Raw genomic sequence first — 20,018 nt, forward strand, 5'->3', positions numbered from 1 at the left:
TAGGGTTGTTACAAAGGCGTTTTGTTTATTCTTATCAGCATCACTGACTCTCAGGGTTCACATTTCCCAACGCCACTCCTCTCCATACAGTAGTTAGTGTGCAATCTCACTTGCTGGCTGGGGAGGGGTGGGGGCTCGGCCTCAGGTGTGGAGGGCATTGGCACTTCACATGGGTCAGTGGGCAGCCTGTCCCTGTGAAAGAGGCAATGGGTGGGAGGGCGGCCAGCAGGTTTGCCCCAGTTCCCTGTCCTACTAGATGGGTTCTTCTTTCACTCTCCTGGCTGCCCAGGATGGGGACCATGCAGCTTAAGAGGGCAGGGTAGGGGTGGGGGGCAAGCAGCTGACTGCCAGGGGAGGGGCGCAGGGGTGGGCTCCTGGGGTAAGGCACAACCCTGTCTTTGGCTCTCCTAGTGAGTAGTTTCCTCCCCTGCACCCCTGGCCTGATTCCCTCCCCCCAACCCCCCCCCCCAGTCCCGGGAGCCAGGACCACCTCCTGAGGTCCTTGGAATGAATGGGCTCTGATGCCCATTCTGTGCTGCAAGGGCTTAGATGGAACAGCAGGCTAAGCAAAACCTGAGCCCCAGTAAGCTGCCCCTCACTCAGCTTGGAGGAACACAGCCTGCCTCACCATGGCCAGGATCAACTACATGCCAAGTTACCAGGAGATTGTGCTTTGGGATCTGCGCTGGGGTGGGGCAGCAGGCCAGGGCAAGGGTGGAGGAAAGGGGTGCGACTAAGGTGCTTGTGCTTTAGCTAGGGGTGTCGACTCCCCTCCACTTGGTCTCCCAGGCTAAGGTTCTGTGGCCAGGCCAGACCCAATACCCCCCACCCTCACCAGATGTTAGGAGGGACCCCAGCAGGTACTGTTAGGCTGAGGGGACAGGTCTCCAGATCATACTCAAAAGGCTCCAGCCTACCTTCTCCAATCCTATAAGCCCTGCCTTTGAAGAGGGAACTAAGATGCAGAGCTGGGGAGGAGAGGCAGGGAAGTCAAGGCTAGAAAGGAACCAGTGAGATAGTGATATGACAACAGAGGTAAGGAGTAAACCGGAACCCCTCCTCCCTGATGTTCACATGTAAAACTCAAACACCCAAGAACATGCTCTGGGAGAGCTAGAATATAAAGGAATGGCGAGAGAAAACTCTGCAAACCACTAACTATGGACGTGGGCCCTGCCCTGACCCACCCCTCAGGAGTGGGCTCAGCCAAGTGGGACCTGGAATACCTTCAAACTGTAGTCTTGGGGAAGGGGGAGATGGTTGGACCTACAGCAGCCCAGGGGTTCTGGGAGTGGACTCCCCCCATGGTAACATGCACCCTCATCTCACACATACACAAGTATCTACCACACATGTGCATGTGGGGACACACACACACACACACACACACAGAGCCTACCCTGCATCCTGCCTTCCACAGACCACACCCAGGGACCCCTCAGACACAGTCCCATTGGTTTGAAAAATAAAAGGAAATCTTATACTTCAATATTTCATTCGCTAAAAAAAGTTTCAAAAAGTTATGTACAGGGGGTGGGGGTGGGGGCTGGGAGCCCTGCCCAGGGGCAGATAGGAGAAGGGCAGTGGCCTCCAAGCCTGCTCCCTGGTTCCAACCCCGGTCTTACCATTTCTAAGATCTTCATGTTTTGGAAAGCAAATGCTTTACACAAGCAGGCATGCACACCAACACCCACACGCTTTGCCAGTCTGGAAACCTGTCCTGAGACCCACATCTGCCCACAAGAGCCCCGCTCTCTTGGGCTGAGGGGACCCATACAGGCAGAATAGGGCGGGCTTAGGAGGGGTACGATGGAGGCTGTCACCACCAAGGGTCAGTTCTGAAATTTCTCCGAGCCTTCTCTGGGCCTGTTTCCTCAGCTGCAAAGTGGGCAGTCCCTCTTGGCCTCGCCTACCCTAGCCCCAAGGCGCAGGGACAGACAAGAGGGACAGGAAGGCGCTTTTGGAGAAGTGGAAGCACTGGGGGTGGGGGGTGGGAGGGGTCCTGAGAACCCCTGGGCCCCTGGAGTCCCAAGCAGCTGCAGTTAGGGGCAGAGGTTCTTGCTGAGCCCTGCCTTTCCCCCAGCTGGCCTGGTGCTGGGAAATGCCTAAAAGGAAGGGGAACCAGGGCTCCCCCTGCATGTGTTGTGGGAGGCCACAGGCCCCACCCAATGCCTGTCCTCTCCTGACCCAGCCCAGTTTGCTTTGGGGAGGGGTGTGGGATGACAAGGAGGCAGAGGGCTGGGAGCATGCAGCACCCCTGTGGGTCCTGGGGACGGACAGTAGTTCTAAGGTGGTGGGTGTCGAGTGACAGGAGGGGGAGTGTGACATCCATGGAGGAGGGGGGTCCTGGGCGGTTACTGGAGGACCTGGCTGAGGGGGCTGGCTCTCTGAAAGCTGTGTTCCCTGCCGTCATGTCCGGCTAACTGGCTCTAACTGATCAGTGTTGCTGAGGAGGCTGCTATAAGCACTGCCCTCCAACAGGTGCAGCAGGTGCCTTGGGCAGCCAATTCTTGAGGCCAGAGAAAAGCAGCACCCCTCATAGGTCCTGGGGAGGGACAGACAGTAGCTCGTGACCAGGTGGTGGGTGGGGGTATGTGACAGGAGGGGGAGTGTGACATCCCATGGGAAGGTCACACTTATGTTACTGAAGAACCTCAGCCGAGGGGCCGGCCTCGCCATCGTGGCTGGCTGTCTCGAAGCTGTGTTCCATGTTCATCATGTCCGGCTCTATCTTGCCAGTGTCGCTGATGAAGCTGCTGTAGGTATCGCCCTCTGCCAGGTGTAGGGGCTTGGCTTTCGGCAGCCAGCTCTTGCGCACCACACGGCGGGCATTGGTGCACATATCAGCCGCAATAGCATTCATCTCACTCTCCTTGAAGTTGGGGGCGAAGTTCTGGCAGTAGTCTGCAGGAGGGGAAGAGTAGGCAGCTAGGGCCTAGACTCCTCCCTTAAGCCTTCCATTTCTATAAATGCCCAGTGAACACACTGATGACTCTAAACTACTGCTGCCTAACTGGGCAAATGCCATGTGGGAACGTGTGGTCTGCAAGATTCAGGCTGCCCATGCAAACCTAATCATCCTCCTGACAAGTGCCTGCCACTGCCTACAGCCCCACCACCTTTTGCCAGGCCTAGCCACCTCAATCCTCCCTTGACTACCCTGGACGTGAGACCCTCCTTCATGACATAGGCACCTCGTTTCCTTCAGCACTACACCCCAAATGTGAAGACATCCCTAATTGCAGCTTCTTTCCCAAAAAGAGAAGATGGAACCTCGGAATCCCCCTCCTCCTTTTTTCCATGCAGTCCTGGTTGGCCTTGAACTCTTAGTCCTCCTGCCCCAGCTTCCTAACAGCTAGTCAGAACCCCTTTTCATTAAAAAACTTTTTTTTTTGACATTTATTATTATTTATTTTGTGCCTGTGCATCTGTGCACGCATGCATGTAACCGTGTATGTGTGGCAGTCAGAGGACAACTTGTGGAATCCAGGGATCAAACTCAGGTTGTTGGGCTTGGTGGTAGGTGCCTTTACCTACTAAGCCATCTCACTGGCCCCAGAACCCTTCTTAACACTCAGCTCCACCCAGCTGCCAGGGCCAACAATGAAGGAAAAAGTCCCTAGCCTGAATCTGAGGGCATAACACTTACATTTGACAGCATGGAGGACACGACTGTCCAGTGGCTTTCGCCTGGGGTCATTGGTGGAAGAGCGAATGCCGGTGCCACAGCTATTGGCCAGTGTGTTCCTGAAAGAAGGGTAGAAGCACAGGTCAAGTTCGGAGTTCCTGATAAGGGTTTGGGGGGCCACCTGCTCCCTGACCCTAGGATTCTGGGGTGTGCCTCACCGGTCAAAGAAGGAAGCCAAGAGCCGCCGCAGTAGGACCTTGTGCCTTGTGCCTGCACTGACGTGGCAATTCATAAGCTGTGCCCTTGTAATGTACACGTTGGTGCCTAGCAAGGAAAGTCACACAGTCTGGGTCAAAATCCCAACAGAAGTATCTGTATCTCTAACCCTACCTGTCAGCCTCTGAGTCCTAAGTGGCCCAGAAAGCCCAGGGCAGCCAGGCGAGGCTCAAGAAAAGATAGAAAGGAGTGGCTACTATGACCTACAGAGCACCTGCTACATACTGGGCCCTGTGGCAAGCCCAGGTATAGACATGTTGGAAGAAGCTCAGAAAGATCAGCATACCATGAACCCCTGTGGTAATGAGTCCCTACCTGCCTGCCCAGTAGCTCTCAGGAGCCAGAAACTTACAGACCAGTCTTTAATGAGAATAAGTTAGTTAATCAGCCTCTCTGTCCCCCATCCCCCACTTCTTGTTTTTGGCTCAGACTGGGTCCTCCCTCATACCTTGGACTGTTCACTGCTGGGATTCCCAAGTATGCCCCGTCTCACCTGGAGATAGCTTCACACTTCCCTTCCCCTCACCCTTCCTTCTGTGGTGCTGGGGATGGGATCTCTAGCACACTGGGGCTCTCAAAGAGTCCTGGGCTCATCTGATCTTTTTTCTTCTTTTTGAGCCAGGGATTCACGTATCTCAGGCTGGCTTTGACTTCAATATGCAGCCAAGGCTGACTCTGATCTTCTGATCCTCCTGTCCCTATCTCTCAAATGCTGGGATTACAGGTCTATACCACCATGCCCAGTTTATGCACTGCTGGGGGTAGAACCTAGGGCTTCATAAATGCTGGACAAATGCTACTAGCTGAGTCACATTCCACCCCCAACTCATTTAATCATCTCTCTTGTCAAGGCAGTGCTACCAACAGCAGTCCAAAGAAGAAACTGAGGAGCTAGCTGAGCATGTCAGTTGCCAGGGCACAAGCTTGTAATCAGAGGGGGACATGAAGATGAAGGTTGCAAAGTAAAAGGATGGGAGGATGAAGTATAGTCAACATACCTGTCACAAGCTCCAGCTTCTCTGAGGGATCGCCCTCATCATAGAGCTTTGGGTGGCAGCGGTTGCCAATCTGGTTGATAAGCTCAGCCGGGAGAGATGCCAGGTCTTGCCGCACCCGAATGCGACTGCGGGACTCAGGGGTCACCTGCTCTGGGAGGGCCTCCACCTTCTCGGCTGTTGGGACAGGTGATGAGTGTGTCTGTATGTGCTATGGGTGTGTGGGGGGTGTGTGCAGGTAACACACAGAGGACTGGGGGAGGGTGGCACTCATACAGGGGACTGAAGGGAAGGTGCTGGCAGCACTCACCTGTCTGGCCAACATTCATCATGCTGTACATGGTATACATGTTGCAGATCTGCCGGTACTGTTCATCTGTGCCCTCTTCACCTGCGTCCTCCTCTTCATCCTCCTCATTATGGTAGGAACCAGGGCTGTCACTGGTGTAAGCACTGGAGGTACCTGGGCTGGTCCGCTCTGACGTGCTGGGCCCACTCACACCCCCCCCTACTGCCACCACTGCCACAGCTGCTGCAGCTGTGGCCACTGGGGCCAGCTGGGGCGTCCGGTTGGGGGCCAGGTCTGGTGTGGAGAACTTGGCCATCTTGCGGCTGCCATTGCTGCCACCGCTGCCTCCGGCCTCCTTTTGGCTGCTATCCCACAGCCTCTTGGCCACTGGTGTACACTGCACAGAGTCCAACTCCTGCTCCGTCTTGACGCGGGACACAAGGGGCAATGGTGTGCTACAGGCTGGCCAGCCCAACGTTTGTGCCACAGGGCTCTGAGGCTCTGAGGATGGGGTCTCCTCAGCATGCAGGCCCTGGGAATCACAGCTTGGGGAGCTGACCTTGAGGAAGAACTCAGTGCCCTTCTCCATGATTTCCTGGATCTGCAGGAAGCCTGCTGTGTAGATGAGCAGAAACTGGTCCCCCATGTTCATGCTCAGCCGGCCTGTGTAGCAGAACGTAAGGATCTGCTGGAACGACTGTGGCTGCACTGCAGCTGGCAGCTCCACCACGGCACTGCGGCTGCTGTTGAACAGGTCCCGGAAGTATGAGCTGCTGGCAGCCAGCACAGCCCGGTGGGCCTTGAAGGCGTGGCCCTTAACCACCACTGACACATCACAGTACAGGCCCTGCAGCCGCTGCTCATTGAGGCACTCAAGGATGCTGTTGCCAAAGTTCGGAATCTCCATCTGTAGGGTCTGCGCCATGGCAGCAGCTGCAAGGAGACAGAAGATATGGTCAGACAGCAGAAACGAACACAGGCCCTCCCTGCCACAGTGACCTCACCTCAGAGAGGAGAGAATGTGGAAGCCAGGACATCCACATGGTGGTATCTGTGGTATACCTAAAAATGGCACAGTCACCTGCCCCGCCTGACCCCACAACCCTGTCTCTATGGATATGACAACTATCCAGTGGGTATCTGCAGGGGTTCGGGTTCAGGAACCAGTGGATACTGGAATCCATAGACACTCAAGCCCCATTTACTTTCTTGTGCTGGGAACAGAACTCAGGGCCTTGTGCATGCTAAGTAAGTACTTCAACACTGAGCTACTTAAGAGATACCCGTGCTGAGCCAGGCGTGGTGGCACATGCCTCTAAACCTAGCACTCGGGAGGCAGAGGCAGGCAGATCTCTGTTAGTTCAAGGCCAGCCTGCTCCACATAGTGAGTTCCAGGCCAGCTGGGGCTACACGGAGACCCTGTCTCAAAAAGACCAAAACAAACAAACAAAAGTTACCCATGCTGGCCTTGAATTCCTGATCCTGCTTCATTCACCTATCACACCCAAGCTCCATAAACTCACCTCTAGAGGACTTGTAATACCTATACCTATATTGCCCATCCTCAAAATTTTGTTTGTTTCATAATACAGTTGGCCAAGCTAGAACTCATGGCAGTCCTCCTGCCTTTGGAGTGCCAGAATTATAGAAATCAGCCACTATACCGGGATCTCAAAATGTTTGTGCAGCGCTGGGGATGGAACCCAGGGTCCTTTGTCTTTTTGAGACAGGGTGTCTCTGTAGCCCTAGCTGGCCTGGAACTCATGTAGACCAAGCTGGCCTTGAACTCACAGAGATCTGCCTCCTGAGTGCTGGGGATTAAAGGCATGTGCCACCACGCCTGGCTTGGAACCCAGGGTCTTAAACAAGTTAGGCACATGCTCTGCCACTGAGCTATTATCATTAGAAAATTATCTTTTAGAAATGTTTTTTATGTGTAGTGGTTAAATCTGAGGATGTAGGACCTGCAGACACTGAGAATGGATTGTACGTTAGATCAGCAAGGCACCTACAGAGTGGAGTGGCCAAGATCTGTCTCACATGAGAACGCACAGGCACATCTGAGTGTTAGGAAGGATGCCCAGCACTACCACCCCACACATGGCTCTTGACACATCAACATCAGTGCCTACAGCCCAGAAAAGGACTCGATACCATTCACTGAATGAATGATACCTATGACATCCAACCCTAGCCACCAAGGAAATGCAGATTCAAACTACAATACAACAAATACCATCTTACACCTTAGGCTCCTAAGCAGGAATAAGACAGGCAAGTGGCTGGGGGCATATTAGTTTGAGTGAAGTCCTAGGTTCCATAAAAAGGCAAGTGTCTCAAAGGTGAAAATGGGAACTCTCATATACCACTGGTGAGAACACTGCATAGGGAAAAGTGTCAAGGTGCCTCACATGACATGAAAAAGCCAAACAGAAGGACCACATGGCATATGATTCCATTTATATGAAATGTCTAGAACAGGCAATCCATCAAGACACAAAACAGTTGCCAGGGGCTGGGAAAGAAGAATTGGGGTTTGCTTAGGGCAAAGGGATGTGATAGTTTCCTGATTTGAATACACTGAAGACCATTACAAAAAGCTAGGTGTGCGCATAAGCCCACAGTCTCAGTTACTCTAGCTGGTGATGACCAATCCCTGAGCTTAAAGATAGAGGCCAGCATGGGCAACAGACAACCATCTCAAAAATAAGTAACAAAAGGGGTTGGAAAGATGGCTCAGTGGTTAAGATCATTGACTGCTCTTGCAGAGGACCCAGGTTCAGTCCCCAGCATCCACATGGCAGCTAACAGCCATCTCTAATTCTAGTTCCAGGGGAATCCAACACCCTCTTCTGACCTCTGTGGGCATTGCACGACATGGGTGCACTTACATAAATGGAGGCAATCTACTCATATACATAAATGTTCTTTTTTTAAAAAAAGTAACAAAGTTCAAGGCCAGCCTGGTTTACATAGCGAGTTCCAGGACAGCTGGGCTACCAGGGGACCCTGTCTCTAAAAGACCAAAAAAAAAGTAACAAAAACTATTACAGTTTAAATGGGTGGTAAATGGCATTCCTCAATAAAGCTGTTGAACAAAAATAGGGCTGGAGTATACAGCTCAGTGTTACAGCACTTGCCTATGAGGCCAGGGTTTGACCCCTCCCACTCCACCCCCAAACAAACAGAACAAGAAACAGCAAATGGTTTCCTCTGCATAGAACTGGGAAGACTTGTAAAGCACAACTTTTCTTATCTTGAATTCTCAACCTGGTGGCCATACTATTAAAATTTTCAAAAGATTTGCCAAAGCTTTTGAAGTTCTTCTCACTGCCTTTTTTCTTTTTTGGAGACAGGGGTCTCACTATAGCCTTGGCTGGCCTAGAACTCACTATGTAGACCAGGAGGACCTTAAACTCAGAGGTCTACTTACCTCTGCCTCCCAAGTGCTGGGATTAACGGTGTGCACCATACCTGGCTTCTCACTGCTTTCTGTCTGTAGACAGAGGCTTTTACAATATAGCCCAGGCTGGCTTTTAGCTCGCACCTGTTCTGCAGCTTTAACATCCCCAGTGCTAGGAAGCCACCACACCCAGCTTAAGTGTTTTGTTTTCTTCTCTTAAAAACAAACAAACAAACAAACCCAGAACAGCTATGGTGGTAGAATACACATGTAGTCACAGCACTTGGGAGGGGAGGCTGAGGTAGGATCTTTAGTTTCAGGCCAGCCTGAAAAAATCATGAGACTATATTACCCCCAAGGACTTAGGGATGGGGAGGAGGAGAAAGAAACTCTACAATTTTCCTTGCCTACTCTCCGAAGTCCCTTCCTGAGGCTAGAAACCTGTCCTTCTCCCTGGTCTTTAGCCACACTGGCTTTCTGTGAGCTTCTGGACCTGGCCTGGCCCCTTCACTCAGAAAGTGTTCTCTCCATCCATTTCTGACCCATCTCTGACAATGGATACAGGACAACTGTGCCAAGCCTTGCCAAGAGCCCCGCACAACACAGGAAGTCTTCAGCACTATGGGCTCTGAGGTCCCTTGGCTATCACTCAAGGTTTTTGAGCTTTCAAATAACAATTCACATGTAGAGAATAGGGTGGTGGATCTGGAGAGTTTCTCTGGGAACCATGGAGCATTCAGTCCCCAGGGATGAGGTAAGGCTGCAGACCACTATACACTTAGTGAACAGCCATACTGGGCTCCTAGAGCAAACACAAGCTGGGGCAGTCACTTGCTAAGTAGGGCTGTGGGATGGAGTCCAGGACCCAAGAACTTGAAACCTGCCAATGATTCAGTTCCCACCAGGCTGAAGAGCAGTCAGCAACAAAGGCTTGGCTTTGCTCCACCCCTCTATGTAAGGCTCTCCTTGGTGAGGTACTGCAACCCTCCCTATCCCATCCCCATGTCAAGCACCAGTACATTATAGAATGCCCTGGCTCATCCTTGACTGGCCCCTTCTGAGGTCTCTAGGTTGAAGAAGATATCCCTCCCTCCTTTGCATCCCACCTCCCACTGAAACCCCCCCTTCACTTGTCCAAGAGAACATTAAGCTTCAGTTGACTAGAAAACACCCCTGGGCTCTAAAAACTCCAGATCAGGGCTGCAGGCTTAGGCCCCAGCACTGAAAACAATCATACAACTCAGCAGGGCATCCCCCAGCCCAAGGGATGAAGAGGGTCCTTCCAGCATGGCTAGTCTTGGCCCTGGTCTCCCAACTTTACTCAACAGTGCAATAAGGCATGATGTTTCCATGACCCCCAACAGTTACTCAATAGATATTTACCCAGACCCTGCCTCTAGAGCTCCCTGCCATTCATCCAGGATGATATAGAGGTGCTACAAGCCCTGGGGCATGTGACTTCCCAAAAGAGGTGACAATGTCTGGTGTGGTGGCTCATACTCATATTGCTAGTTGACAATGGCTCTGAGATCTGTAGTGACAGAAGTGGGATGGTATGTGTGGGGGTCGGGGGCAAGGCCTTCTGCAAAGTGCTACAGAGAGAACTGTTTCCCCACCAAATTCATATGGTGAAGCCCTATCCCCAGGACACCTGTCTTTGGAGATGTGGGTCTTTAAGGTAATTAAGGTTATAATTGTAAGGGTGGAAGCCAGGAAGAACCCTCACTATAATCCATATTAATCTGGAACCCTAGCTTTGAACCACCACCCCTAGAACTGCAAGAAAACATGTCTGTTGTGAAGCACCGCCTAATCCACCGTATTTTAGCTCAAACCACTCACTGTCCCCATGTTAGCACCTGGGCAGGCCACTTCATGGCACCAGACGCCTGCACACTCAGTGCCAACGCTCGACCAAGGCTTCCCCTACCCCCTCCAATCTCCAGCTGTCCCTGCTGAGGACAAATTCCTGGGTCACACCTTCCAAAGCTCTTCAGGCCTCCCAGCACACACAGTATTGATCAATCTCTACAATGCTTGGTTTGGGGCCCTGGGTCTGGCCCTGCCTGTACCAATTTCCTAGAATGCCGTCGTTAAGATGGCAATGGCTACACAGACAGCTCAGTAGTAGCTCTTTCCGATACCTCAACTTTCGGGTTGCTTCTGCCTCACTGACACGATGTTTTTTTTTTTTTCTTTTTTAAATGTGTGTGTGTGTGTGTGTGTGTGCATGTACATGTGTGGAGGTCAGAGGACAATTTTGTGAAGTCTGTTTTCCTTCCACCTTTACATGTGGGTCCCAGGGATTGAACGCGGGTTGCCAGGGTTGCACAGCAGTTTTTTATCTACTGAACCATCTCACCAGCCACACAGCTCTTAAGATCTAGCAAACAGTCTTAGCCTCATGCAAGTTCCACAAGGGCAGGAAGTTCACCTGGGCAGCTTCCTGCTATGTCCCTTGCCCCTAGGACTGGATCAGGCAATGGCAGCATATGATTATAGTCCCAGCTACTCAGGAGGCTGAGGTAGACGGACAGCTTGAATCCAGGAGTTCAAGACCAGTTTGGGTCACATAAACCGATCTCACTTCTGATCTCTGTGTCTAGAAAAAGAGCCGGATTCTGAAGTAATTTGGCCCCAGAAGCAGTTAGGATGGCATTTGGGAACCTATGCCTCTGAGTTTCAGACTACCAAACTACTGCTGACCACTGACTGTGAGAGGGGGCTGGCAGGATATTTCCGGGGAAGAAACTGCTAGATCTTGAGGAAGAGAACAGAAGCTGGGGCAAAGGACTTGAGCCTTACCAGGGACAGAGTAAGGCTCCCTGGGGGTGTAGGTTCAGCAGTGAAGTGCTTGTCTAGCACATGAAAGGCCCTAAATTCCATCCCTTGAGTGGCAATAACTAATAAGCAAATGACAAGCCAGCACTGTGTCTCTGGGGGGATGGGGGTGGTTTTGTGTGTGTGTGTGTGTGTGTACGTGTGTACAGAACTGAGGTTGGCATGAGCTTTACAGAGACCGTCTTAAAAAAAAAAAAAAACGAAACCTATCTCCAACTATTAGGATAAAGAAGGACTTTGGCAGGCATAGTGGCACACACCTATACTCCTGGCACTTGGAAGGTAGAAGCAAGAAGATCAGATGTTTGAAGTCAATCTGGGCTACAGAAGATCCTGTATCAAAATAAACACAGAAAGAGTTGGACTTTTGGAAGGTGATTAGTCCATGAGGGTTCTACCTTCATGAGACACCCAAGGAGCCTGTTCATTCCCCTACCGCTACCCTCCATGACCTTCAGTAGTCACTGAACCTGAGGTACCTTGATCTTGGAACTTCCCAACCTCCAGAATGTGAGCAATAAATCTCAATGGCAAAGGTCTTACCAACACGTTAAGTCTCTGTCAACCTCAGTACCACAAAAAGGGGGGAGGGGAGAGCTATGTACAGGGCAACATCTTGACAGTGAAGACAAAAGTGATCTAACTGGGGACTGGAGAGATGGCTTGGTGGTTAAGAGCACTGACTACTCTTGCAGAAGACCTGGGTTCGAATCCCAGCACCCGCATGGTGGCTGGCAACCATCCATAACTCCAGTTCCAGGGGATCCGACAGCCTCTTCTGTCCTCTGAGGGCACTGCACTACACAGGTACACTTACACACATGCAAGCATAACATTCATACATATAAGATAAAAATAAATATATAAATTTTTTTTAAAAAAGTGATCTAACTGTATGGATCCTATAGTTGGCTTCTTGTTGTTTTGGGGACGGGTCTTTCTCAAACTTGATAGGGAGCAGAGGATGACCCTGAACTCCTGATCCTCCTGCCCTAGCCTCCAAGTGTATGCACCATGCCATACCCTGAGCTAGCATCTGCTTTTTTTAGAAGCACAATGAATTAATTTTCTTCCCCTAAAAGGCTGTCATTAGTTCCAGAGAAATAGGATTAGTAGCAGCTCCTGAGGAAGATATGAGCCTTCGTGATATGTGATTCATAAGAACAGGCCAGTAAGGTGAAACAGGCCTGAACCACAGAGAAAGCGTGCCCATCTGTTTCTGGCTTCTGTCTGAGAACCAGGTAACTGAGGTAGCAGGGATGGACCCACTTCATAGATGGGAACACAAGTGCCCAAAGAAGCCAGAGGTAGGGCAGGCAGCCCATGCCAGACCCCTTTAGGAAAGGGGTCAAACATGTAGTTAGTTCCTCCTGTCTACCCCTACCTCCATCTTCTTCACAGTCTTCCTCCCTCTTCCCCCACCAGCACCTCCAGGAACAAGCATCTTCTGCTACCTCTCCTGCCTCCCTCCTCCCACATGCTTCAAGTGGCCCCCAGCAATCTGACTTCTGCCTGAAGCAGCTCCAGCCCCTTACAGAAACTAGCGGCAGCCCTGCCTGTCTTCATGGAACCTTGGCTTGGGTACTGCCCCCAGATCTGATAAGCCCACTTTTCTAAGTTACATCCTGCTCCCCTGGTGCCTTAGACCAGACCCAAAGGACAAGGCAGTGGGCACAAGCATCAAGTGCAAAGGGCCCTGAGATTACTGTGGCACAATGAACTCAAAGGAAACCGCAGGTACTGTGGAAGGTGGTTCTGTCATGGGTGGGGCTTGCTGAAATGTACTGGAGATGCAAGGAATGAGAATGGGAACTGAGAGCTTCACAGGGACACAGGTTATCCCCTAAACAGTGTAACAACTGTTTGTTTGGCCCTGGCCCTGGCTGCAGGTCAGAAATGCCATTTATCAGGTAAGAAAACGGAGGCTTTAGTCCCAATTACTTGGGAAGCTGAGGTAGTAAGTAGGACTACCTGAGCCAGGAACTCAAAGCTACATAGCAACGATATAACAAGACTGAAAAAAAAAAAACCAAACTGAACAGCGAAACAAAGGCCAGCCTGGACAAACACTGCTAGACAATTTTCTTCCCCAAATGGAGTCACAGGCCCTTACTATACAGTGGTAAGGTATTACATAGAACCCAAACATATCCTCCTGTAGATTTTTTTTTTTTCTTTTCTGGTGCTGGTAACAGAACACAGGACCTTATGCATGCTAGGTAAAATGCTCTTCCACTAAGCATTCCAGTGCCTCTAGACTAAATTGCCTGTAGATGACTTATAATAGTTATAATGTAAATGCTACACAGACTGTTGTCAGAAGGCAGTTACAGGGTCAGTGAGATGGCTAAGTGGGCAAAGTTGCTTGTCTCCAAGGCTAACAATCTGAGTTGGATCCTAGGACCCCCTACAGTGGAAGGAGAGAACTAACGGACCTCCACAAGTTGTCCTTCACATGCACACGTACATGTACACCACACACTCTAAAAGTAAAAAAAAAACACTGGGTGGGATAGGGGCTGGGTGTGGTAGTCATTAGTCCCAGCACTGGGGAGAGAGAGGCAGGCGGATCTCTGTGAGTGCAAGGCCAGCCTGGTCTACATAGCAAGTTTAGGCCAGCTGGGGCTACAGGGAGACCCTGTCTGGAAATAAAACAAAAAAACCACCCAGGGAGGGAGAGATGGTTCAGTGGTTAAGAATACTTGCTGGTCTTCCAGAAGACCTGGGTTTGATTCCCAGCATCCATATGGCAGCTAACAACTGTCTGTAACTCCAGTTCCAGGGGATTCAATGCCCTCTTCTGGCCACTGCAGTCTTTGCATGACACAGGTGCACTTACATACATGTGGGCAATACACTCAAACACGTAAGCCCACAAAACACAGATATAGACTTGCCTAGATTCACTATTAGAGATTGACTGCTACTGGGTGAGGGAGAGAATTCCTTACATATGATCTCCAAACGGGCTGACTAAACTCCGGTGGACAAATTTACACTGAAGGACAGCTGGGTACAAATGCTTGACTGGATTGAATTTAACATGTATGGCGAAACACATGAAGTTTGGAGTGGGGGAGCATGGATGAGGAAGGGGGTGGTTCTAAATTTGATTAATAAGTGTTGTATGAAATTACAAAAACTCGGGGTGGAAAGATGGCTCAGTGGTTAACATTGCTTGTTCTTGCAAAAGACCTGGGTTCGAATCCCAGCACCCACATGGCAGCTAACAATGGTCCGTAACTCCAGTCCCAGGGGCTCTGACAGTCTCTTCTGACCTCGGCGGGAATTGCATGACACAGGTGCACTTACCTACATGCAGGCAATACACACATACACATAAAATTTAAAAATAATTATAATTTTAAAAAGTTAAAAAAAATTACAAAAACTTAATTTAAAATGTTAAAGAAGAAAAAAGAGAATATACTGCTCCTACAGAGGACCAGAGTCCAGTTCCCACTGGGCAGCTCACAACCACCTGTAATTCCAGGTCCAGGGGATCCAAAGCCCTCCTCTGGCCTCTGTGGGCACCTACACTCAGGTGCACACACTCAATTTAAAATAAAATCTTTCTTTTGGGGGTGTGTGGTGTGAGTTTTTTGAGACAGGGTCTCCCTGTAGCCTCAGCTCACCTGGAACTTGCTATGTAAACCAGGCTGGACTCAGTGTCACAGAGATCCACCTACCTCTGCCTCCCAAGTGCTGGGATTAAAGGTGTGTGCCACCATAACAAGTGAAAAATAAAATCTTAAAGCTGGCAAGATGGCTCACTGGGTAAAAAAGCAAGTGCCAGCTGGGAGTGGTGGCGCACACCTTTAATCCCAGCACTTGGGAGGCAGAGGTAGGCAGATCTCTGTGAGTTCAAGGCCAGCCTGGTCTACATAGTGAGTTCCAGGATAGCTGGGGCTACAGGGAGACCCTGTCTCAAAAAGACCAAAATAATATTAATAAATTAATTAATTAAAAGAAAAAGCAAGTGCCACCAGGCCTCACAACTAGAATTCAATCCCTGGAGCCCACATAGCTGGAGATTCCTGTAAGTTGTCCTACAACCCCTATCTCTCCCTAAATAAATATAAATGTAATAAAAAAAGTATAAATAAATAAAACCCAGGTAGTATGTGTCTCTTAACCCCAGCACTGGAGAGGCTGAGGCAGCAGAATCATGAGTTCAAGCCACTATGGACTACTATGTACAACAACATGTGTCTCAAAACCAGGAATTGTTACACTGTACAGTTCAGGGGATAAAGACAACAAACAAAAGCCTATTAGGGGAAGGAGGCAGTACAAAGCCCTAGATTAGATCCCAAGCACCACAAAAAGCAACCAAAAGGGTGTATATGTTCTACAGATGCAATACTGTTTCTATTTCTCAATCTAAAGTGATAGAGGACCACCTGTACCTATACTACTACTGGCACACTTGAGCTAGAGAGCTGGCTTGGTGGGTAAAGGTGCCTGATGCCAAACTTGATGACTTGAGTTTGATCTCCAGGACCCATATGGTAGAAGAACCAACTCCCACAAGTTGTCCTCTGACCTGACATATGCATCATGGTCCATCCTCCCCTCTCCCTCCCCCGTCAACCAAAATTTGAAAAAAAAAAAAAAGAAAAAGAAAAAGAAAAAATTAAAAAAAGACCAACATAGAAACCTCAGATCAGGCTGTTTCAAGGACTAAGCAACAGATCAGCACATCAGTGCCTAACTGACACCCACTGGCTCTTATTGCTACTGTCCCCTCTGCTCCTCCCCATCTATAAACTCCCTGAGTAGACGTCTTTTACTTCTACTATCTTCTGGAACTTGTGCTATTTCAGAGGTTACCTGTCAGGTCCTTCACAGCCTAGTCTCACCACACAGCAGATACTCATTTCCCATAATCCCTCTGAAAACCAGAGAACATGTATTATTAGAACACCTTGCCAGTACCATTTACACTAGCTCATTCTTGTTTTTAAAGCTACATCTGTGTATGTGCACATGCATACACATGCCATGGCAGGTGGGTAGGGTCTGAGGACAACTTGTCTCTCCTATTACACGGGTTCCACGGATCAAACTTAGGTTGCCACATTTGGTGGCAAGCACCTTTACCTACTGAGTCATCTCACCAGTCTCATCAGTTCATTCTTGGTGGTGGGGGCTGTCCTAGACAACTTATGGAAGGTTGCTGTCTAACCCTGGCCTCCAAACCCACTAGAGAGGGCTAGGAGTAGCCCCACCCCCATTTGTGGGAATCAACACCATGGGCCTAAGGGGCACAGGAACAAACTTGGGGAGGTGTGATGTGGCTGGAGGGCTGCACAGGCCAGTTGTGCAGGCCTCTACTGCAGGCATCAGGGAAGTGGAGTGTTGGAAGAACTTTGCTTCAATTTCCTTGTGTATCAATCATCACACAGGAGTGGTGTTTAAATGAGCTCAAACATGGAGAACTGCTCCGAGTAATCGACAGGAGCCGAAGGGCAGAGAAGACTCCAGGTAGGAACAAAGCGGCCAAACGCCCGCCTCCAGCTCAGCTCCAGTGTGTATTTGGTTCTGGTCCCTAAGGGCTCTGGCAATGAAGACCCTGGTTAGAACTCACTGGGCTAACCCTTCCAATAGTTCCTGTACAATCTAAGTTCAGATCACGAGAACCTGAGTGGGCTCTCTGCAGCCCAGTCAGCTAACAGAACTTCACCTGGGGGTGCTGGGGAGACCCAGGCAATCCTTTCTTGTAGATGACATGAAGGATCGCTGCCCCCAATAGGGGTCATCCCTTGCTCCTCCTCACAGAGAAAAAATATGTGTAGCAGGTGCCTGACACATACTCAATAAAAGCTTTGAACGTGTTGTCCTTGGCCTACAACCCCTAATTTATTATTCAGATCATGACTGTTCCAGAAGTCTTCCTTGACCACCTGAAGGAAACCTCCTAGCCTTCGCAGCACTCACTATCTCCTGGCCTGGCTATACCATCTTCATAAACAGAACAGCCCATTTTCTCTGGAGCTCTAAGAACTATTTCCTTGTCTGAGGTTGGTCACCTTCCAAACAAAAGTTGCCATAGAGCCAACTCCTCCTGGATCTGCTTCCCCAACCCCACCAGGGAATGAGCACAGAGCATAAAATGAAACTGGCCCCCTGGGCCTACCAGTGCCTGCCCCTACTCTATGCACCCCAAGTTTGTACTGAAAAGCAAATATGACCAATGCCTTCTGCTCTAGTTCCAGGTGATGGCCTTCTACACAACAGGGCCAACTCCCACAAGTCTGTGTGTTTCAGTTGTGACTAGCTGACCCCATCCTGCATACCCCACCTCCCTGAGGCCTAGGGGCACCTAGTCTATGCCGCAGCAGCTGGCCTTGGTCCAAACAGACAGGAAATACAGTTTCTGTGCATTAACAGCTGAAGTATAATGGCACGAATAAAGGCAAGTGTAAAGCTGATGAGATATTAGTCTAACAGGTGGAGCTAGTGGGGCAGGTAAGGGGTTCTATTGGGAATGCAGCTTCAAGGAGAGGCAACAGCAGAGTGGAGAAAGCAACCTTTCAGTGCAATGTTCTTTACAGACACAGTCGTATCTGTAAACTAAGAGGCCAGGGGAGAGGACAGGACCTAACTGACTGCTGTTTAGTGGGGTGTTCTGGAAACTATAAGGGAGAATCCAGGTATCAAGATTAAACCCAGAAGAACCAGCTGATAACACTCTTGGGGCAGTTTGAGGTTCCTGCCTCATGTGCTGATCGCAATTAAATCCCCAGGACAGCCGGGTGTGGTGGCTCTTGCCTTAATCCAAGCATTGTGAGGCTGAGGCAAGAGGACCATCATTCAAGGCCTTCCTATGCTAGAGCTGAGACTCTGTATCAACCTCCCCATTCCTCAACCCAACAACAAAAAAAGCCCAAACACTAGCCCCCAACTCCTCAAGATGTTAACAGCATCTGAATTAGTACAGAAAGGACAAAAGCTGGGGCACTGCAGAAGCCAGGGTACAGTAGAAGCAAGCAACGCAAAATCCCACTGGAAAAGTAACATCCACCTTTACAACCACTTCTCGAAGAAGGATCACACTTCCTGACCCCCCACCCCAAAGCCATATGGGAGAGGTGTGGGCAAGTTCTCAGCAAAAGCCCCCACAGTTCCAGGCTCTAAGACAACAAGGGAAACTTGATCCATCTGCAAGGGGACTGAGCCACTCCAGGGTGTCCACTAGGTAAGGGAATCCGGACTAGCAGGAATTCCTCCACTGGTGCCCCAGGAGGGCCAACTTGATTAGGCCACAGTTTAGTCATAAGACCAGGGACAAGTCACGCCTCCTGAGCCTCAAGCTTCCTTCCAGAACCATGAACCCAGTGATGGTAAGTGATCTATGTGTTCACCGGTCGTCTCAGAATACTGCCTAACACAGAAGGAGCACCTAGGAGGCAAACCCTAGAGTTAAGCTTAAGTCAAGATGTGTTGATGCCTATTTTGTATCCAAAACACCATCAACAATCACCAATAATTTATCTTCCAGGCGGAGAGACAGAGCCAAAGAAGTTTCAGCCAGGAAAGCTTCCCATAAGGCATGGCTCGAGGTAGTCCCGACCCTTAGGTCCCAGGTTCAGGCGCCACAAAGTCGAGAATGAATTCAGGACCCTAAAACACTCAGGTAATACTTGCTGGACTGCCTCTATACAGGATGTGTGATGAAGGGGTGGACAGGGGCCACTCAAAAAAGAAAACAAGATTCCAGAGATAGGTGTCTGGGGCTGCCCATGCAACCTCCCACCCGCTGGCCTGTGCCTGCAGTTCGCAGAGGTTTCGGGGATGAGATGTAGGAAGAGGAAACTCCCGTTTCGCACTACGAGCGAACACTTAGGGGGTGTGGGGGGTACACAACTCTGGTCACACTAGTTTTTCCTGACATAGCCCCGAAGGTCCTAGCGAGATGCCCCAGCCTTACCTGAAGGCCTCAGGGATGTCGCTTGTCCCTACATCTCCAAGCTCTGACCTCGCGTGACCCCCAGCACACATCCCAGGGATCTCCCATCCGCCCCCACCCAGAGCAGGCTCCGCCCACACCCACCATGCCCCACTTCCAGGGTTTCTTGCCTCCCCCAGGCCTGTAACTTGACTCGCCCACCTTCTCCCCACGCGCTCGCTACCTGCAGGCCCAGCCCCTCCCCGCCCCCTCCGGCCGTTTCCCTCCGGCCTTGTTGCCCTCCCTTCCTCCCCTCCTCCCCTCCGGCAGGCCCAGGGCTTCCCCTCCCCCTCCGGCCTTGCCGGCAGCCTCCTCGCTTTTCCCCTTCCCGCCTTGCGACTTCCGGGACCTGAGGCCCACTTCTACACGGCCGGAATCCTGGCTGACCCTGCTGCCCTCAGTTACCGCGGGCCCAGCCCGGGGCTGGACGCTGTAGGCTGATCGCCGAGGCCTGGTCTCCCCGCCCTCGCCCGCGCTGCGTGGCAGGCCTCAGCTCCTCACTCCGAGCAGGGAGCCCTCGGGCCTAGCCTGTCGGCCCTCCGTACGAACCTCGGATGCCCTCGGGCCGCCCCGGAGGGAGCAGGCCTGAAGCGGGCCTGGGGCGGGCCGCCTCACCTGCGCCGTGGCCGCGCTCC

General features: G+C 50.8%; 1 protein-coding gene across 4 annotated transcripts in view; it reads right to left on the reverse strand.

The window, feature by feature from the left end:
- Window positions 1–20,018, reverse strand: part of Nacc1 (nucleus accumbens associated 1) — a 22,242-nt gene continuing 2,224 nt past the window's right edge. The window contains exons 1-7 of one of the 4 annotated variants that reach the window (XM_029557369.1): window positions 19,999–20,012; window positions 5,210–6,121; window positions 4,903–5,076; window positions 3,847–3,952; window positions 3,650–3,747; window positions 2,654–2,904; window positions 1–192 (exon numbers count right to left, since the gene is read on the reverse strand). In XM_029557369.1, coding sequence (XP_029413229.1) covers window positions 175–192; window positions 2,654–2,904; window positions 3,650–3,747; window positions 3,847–3,952; window positions 4,903–5,076; window positions 5,210–6,113 — 1,551 coding nt within the window. In that variant the 5' untranslated portion in view covers window positions 6,114–6,121; window positions 19,999–20,012 and the 3' untranslated portion in view covers window positions 1–174. Of the gene's footprint in view, window positions 2,905–3,649; window positions 3,748–3,846; window positions 3,953–4,902; window positions 5,077–5,209; window positions 6,122–19,932; window positions 20,013–20,018 lie in introns of those variants that run through there. The other 3 variants (XM_029557370.1, XM_029557371.1, XM_017794947.2) reach the window with 3 other exon arrangements.

Source organism: Nannospalax galili, unplaced genomic scaffold (genome assembly GCF_000622305.1).
Source record: "Nannospalax galili isolate Female #2095 unplaced genomic scaffold, S.galili_v1.0 scaffold47, whole genome shotgun sequence".
NCBI lineage: Eukaryota > Metazoa > Chordata > Mammalia > Rodentia > Spalacidae > Nannospalax > Nannospalax galili.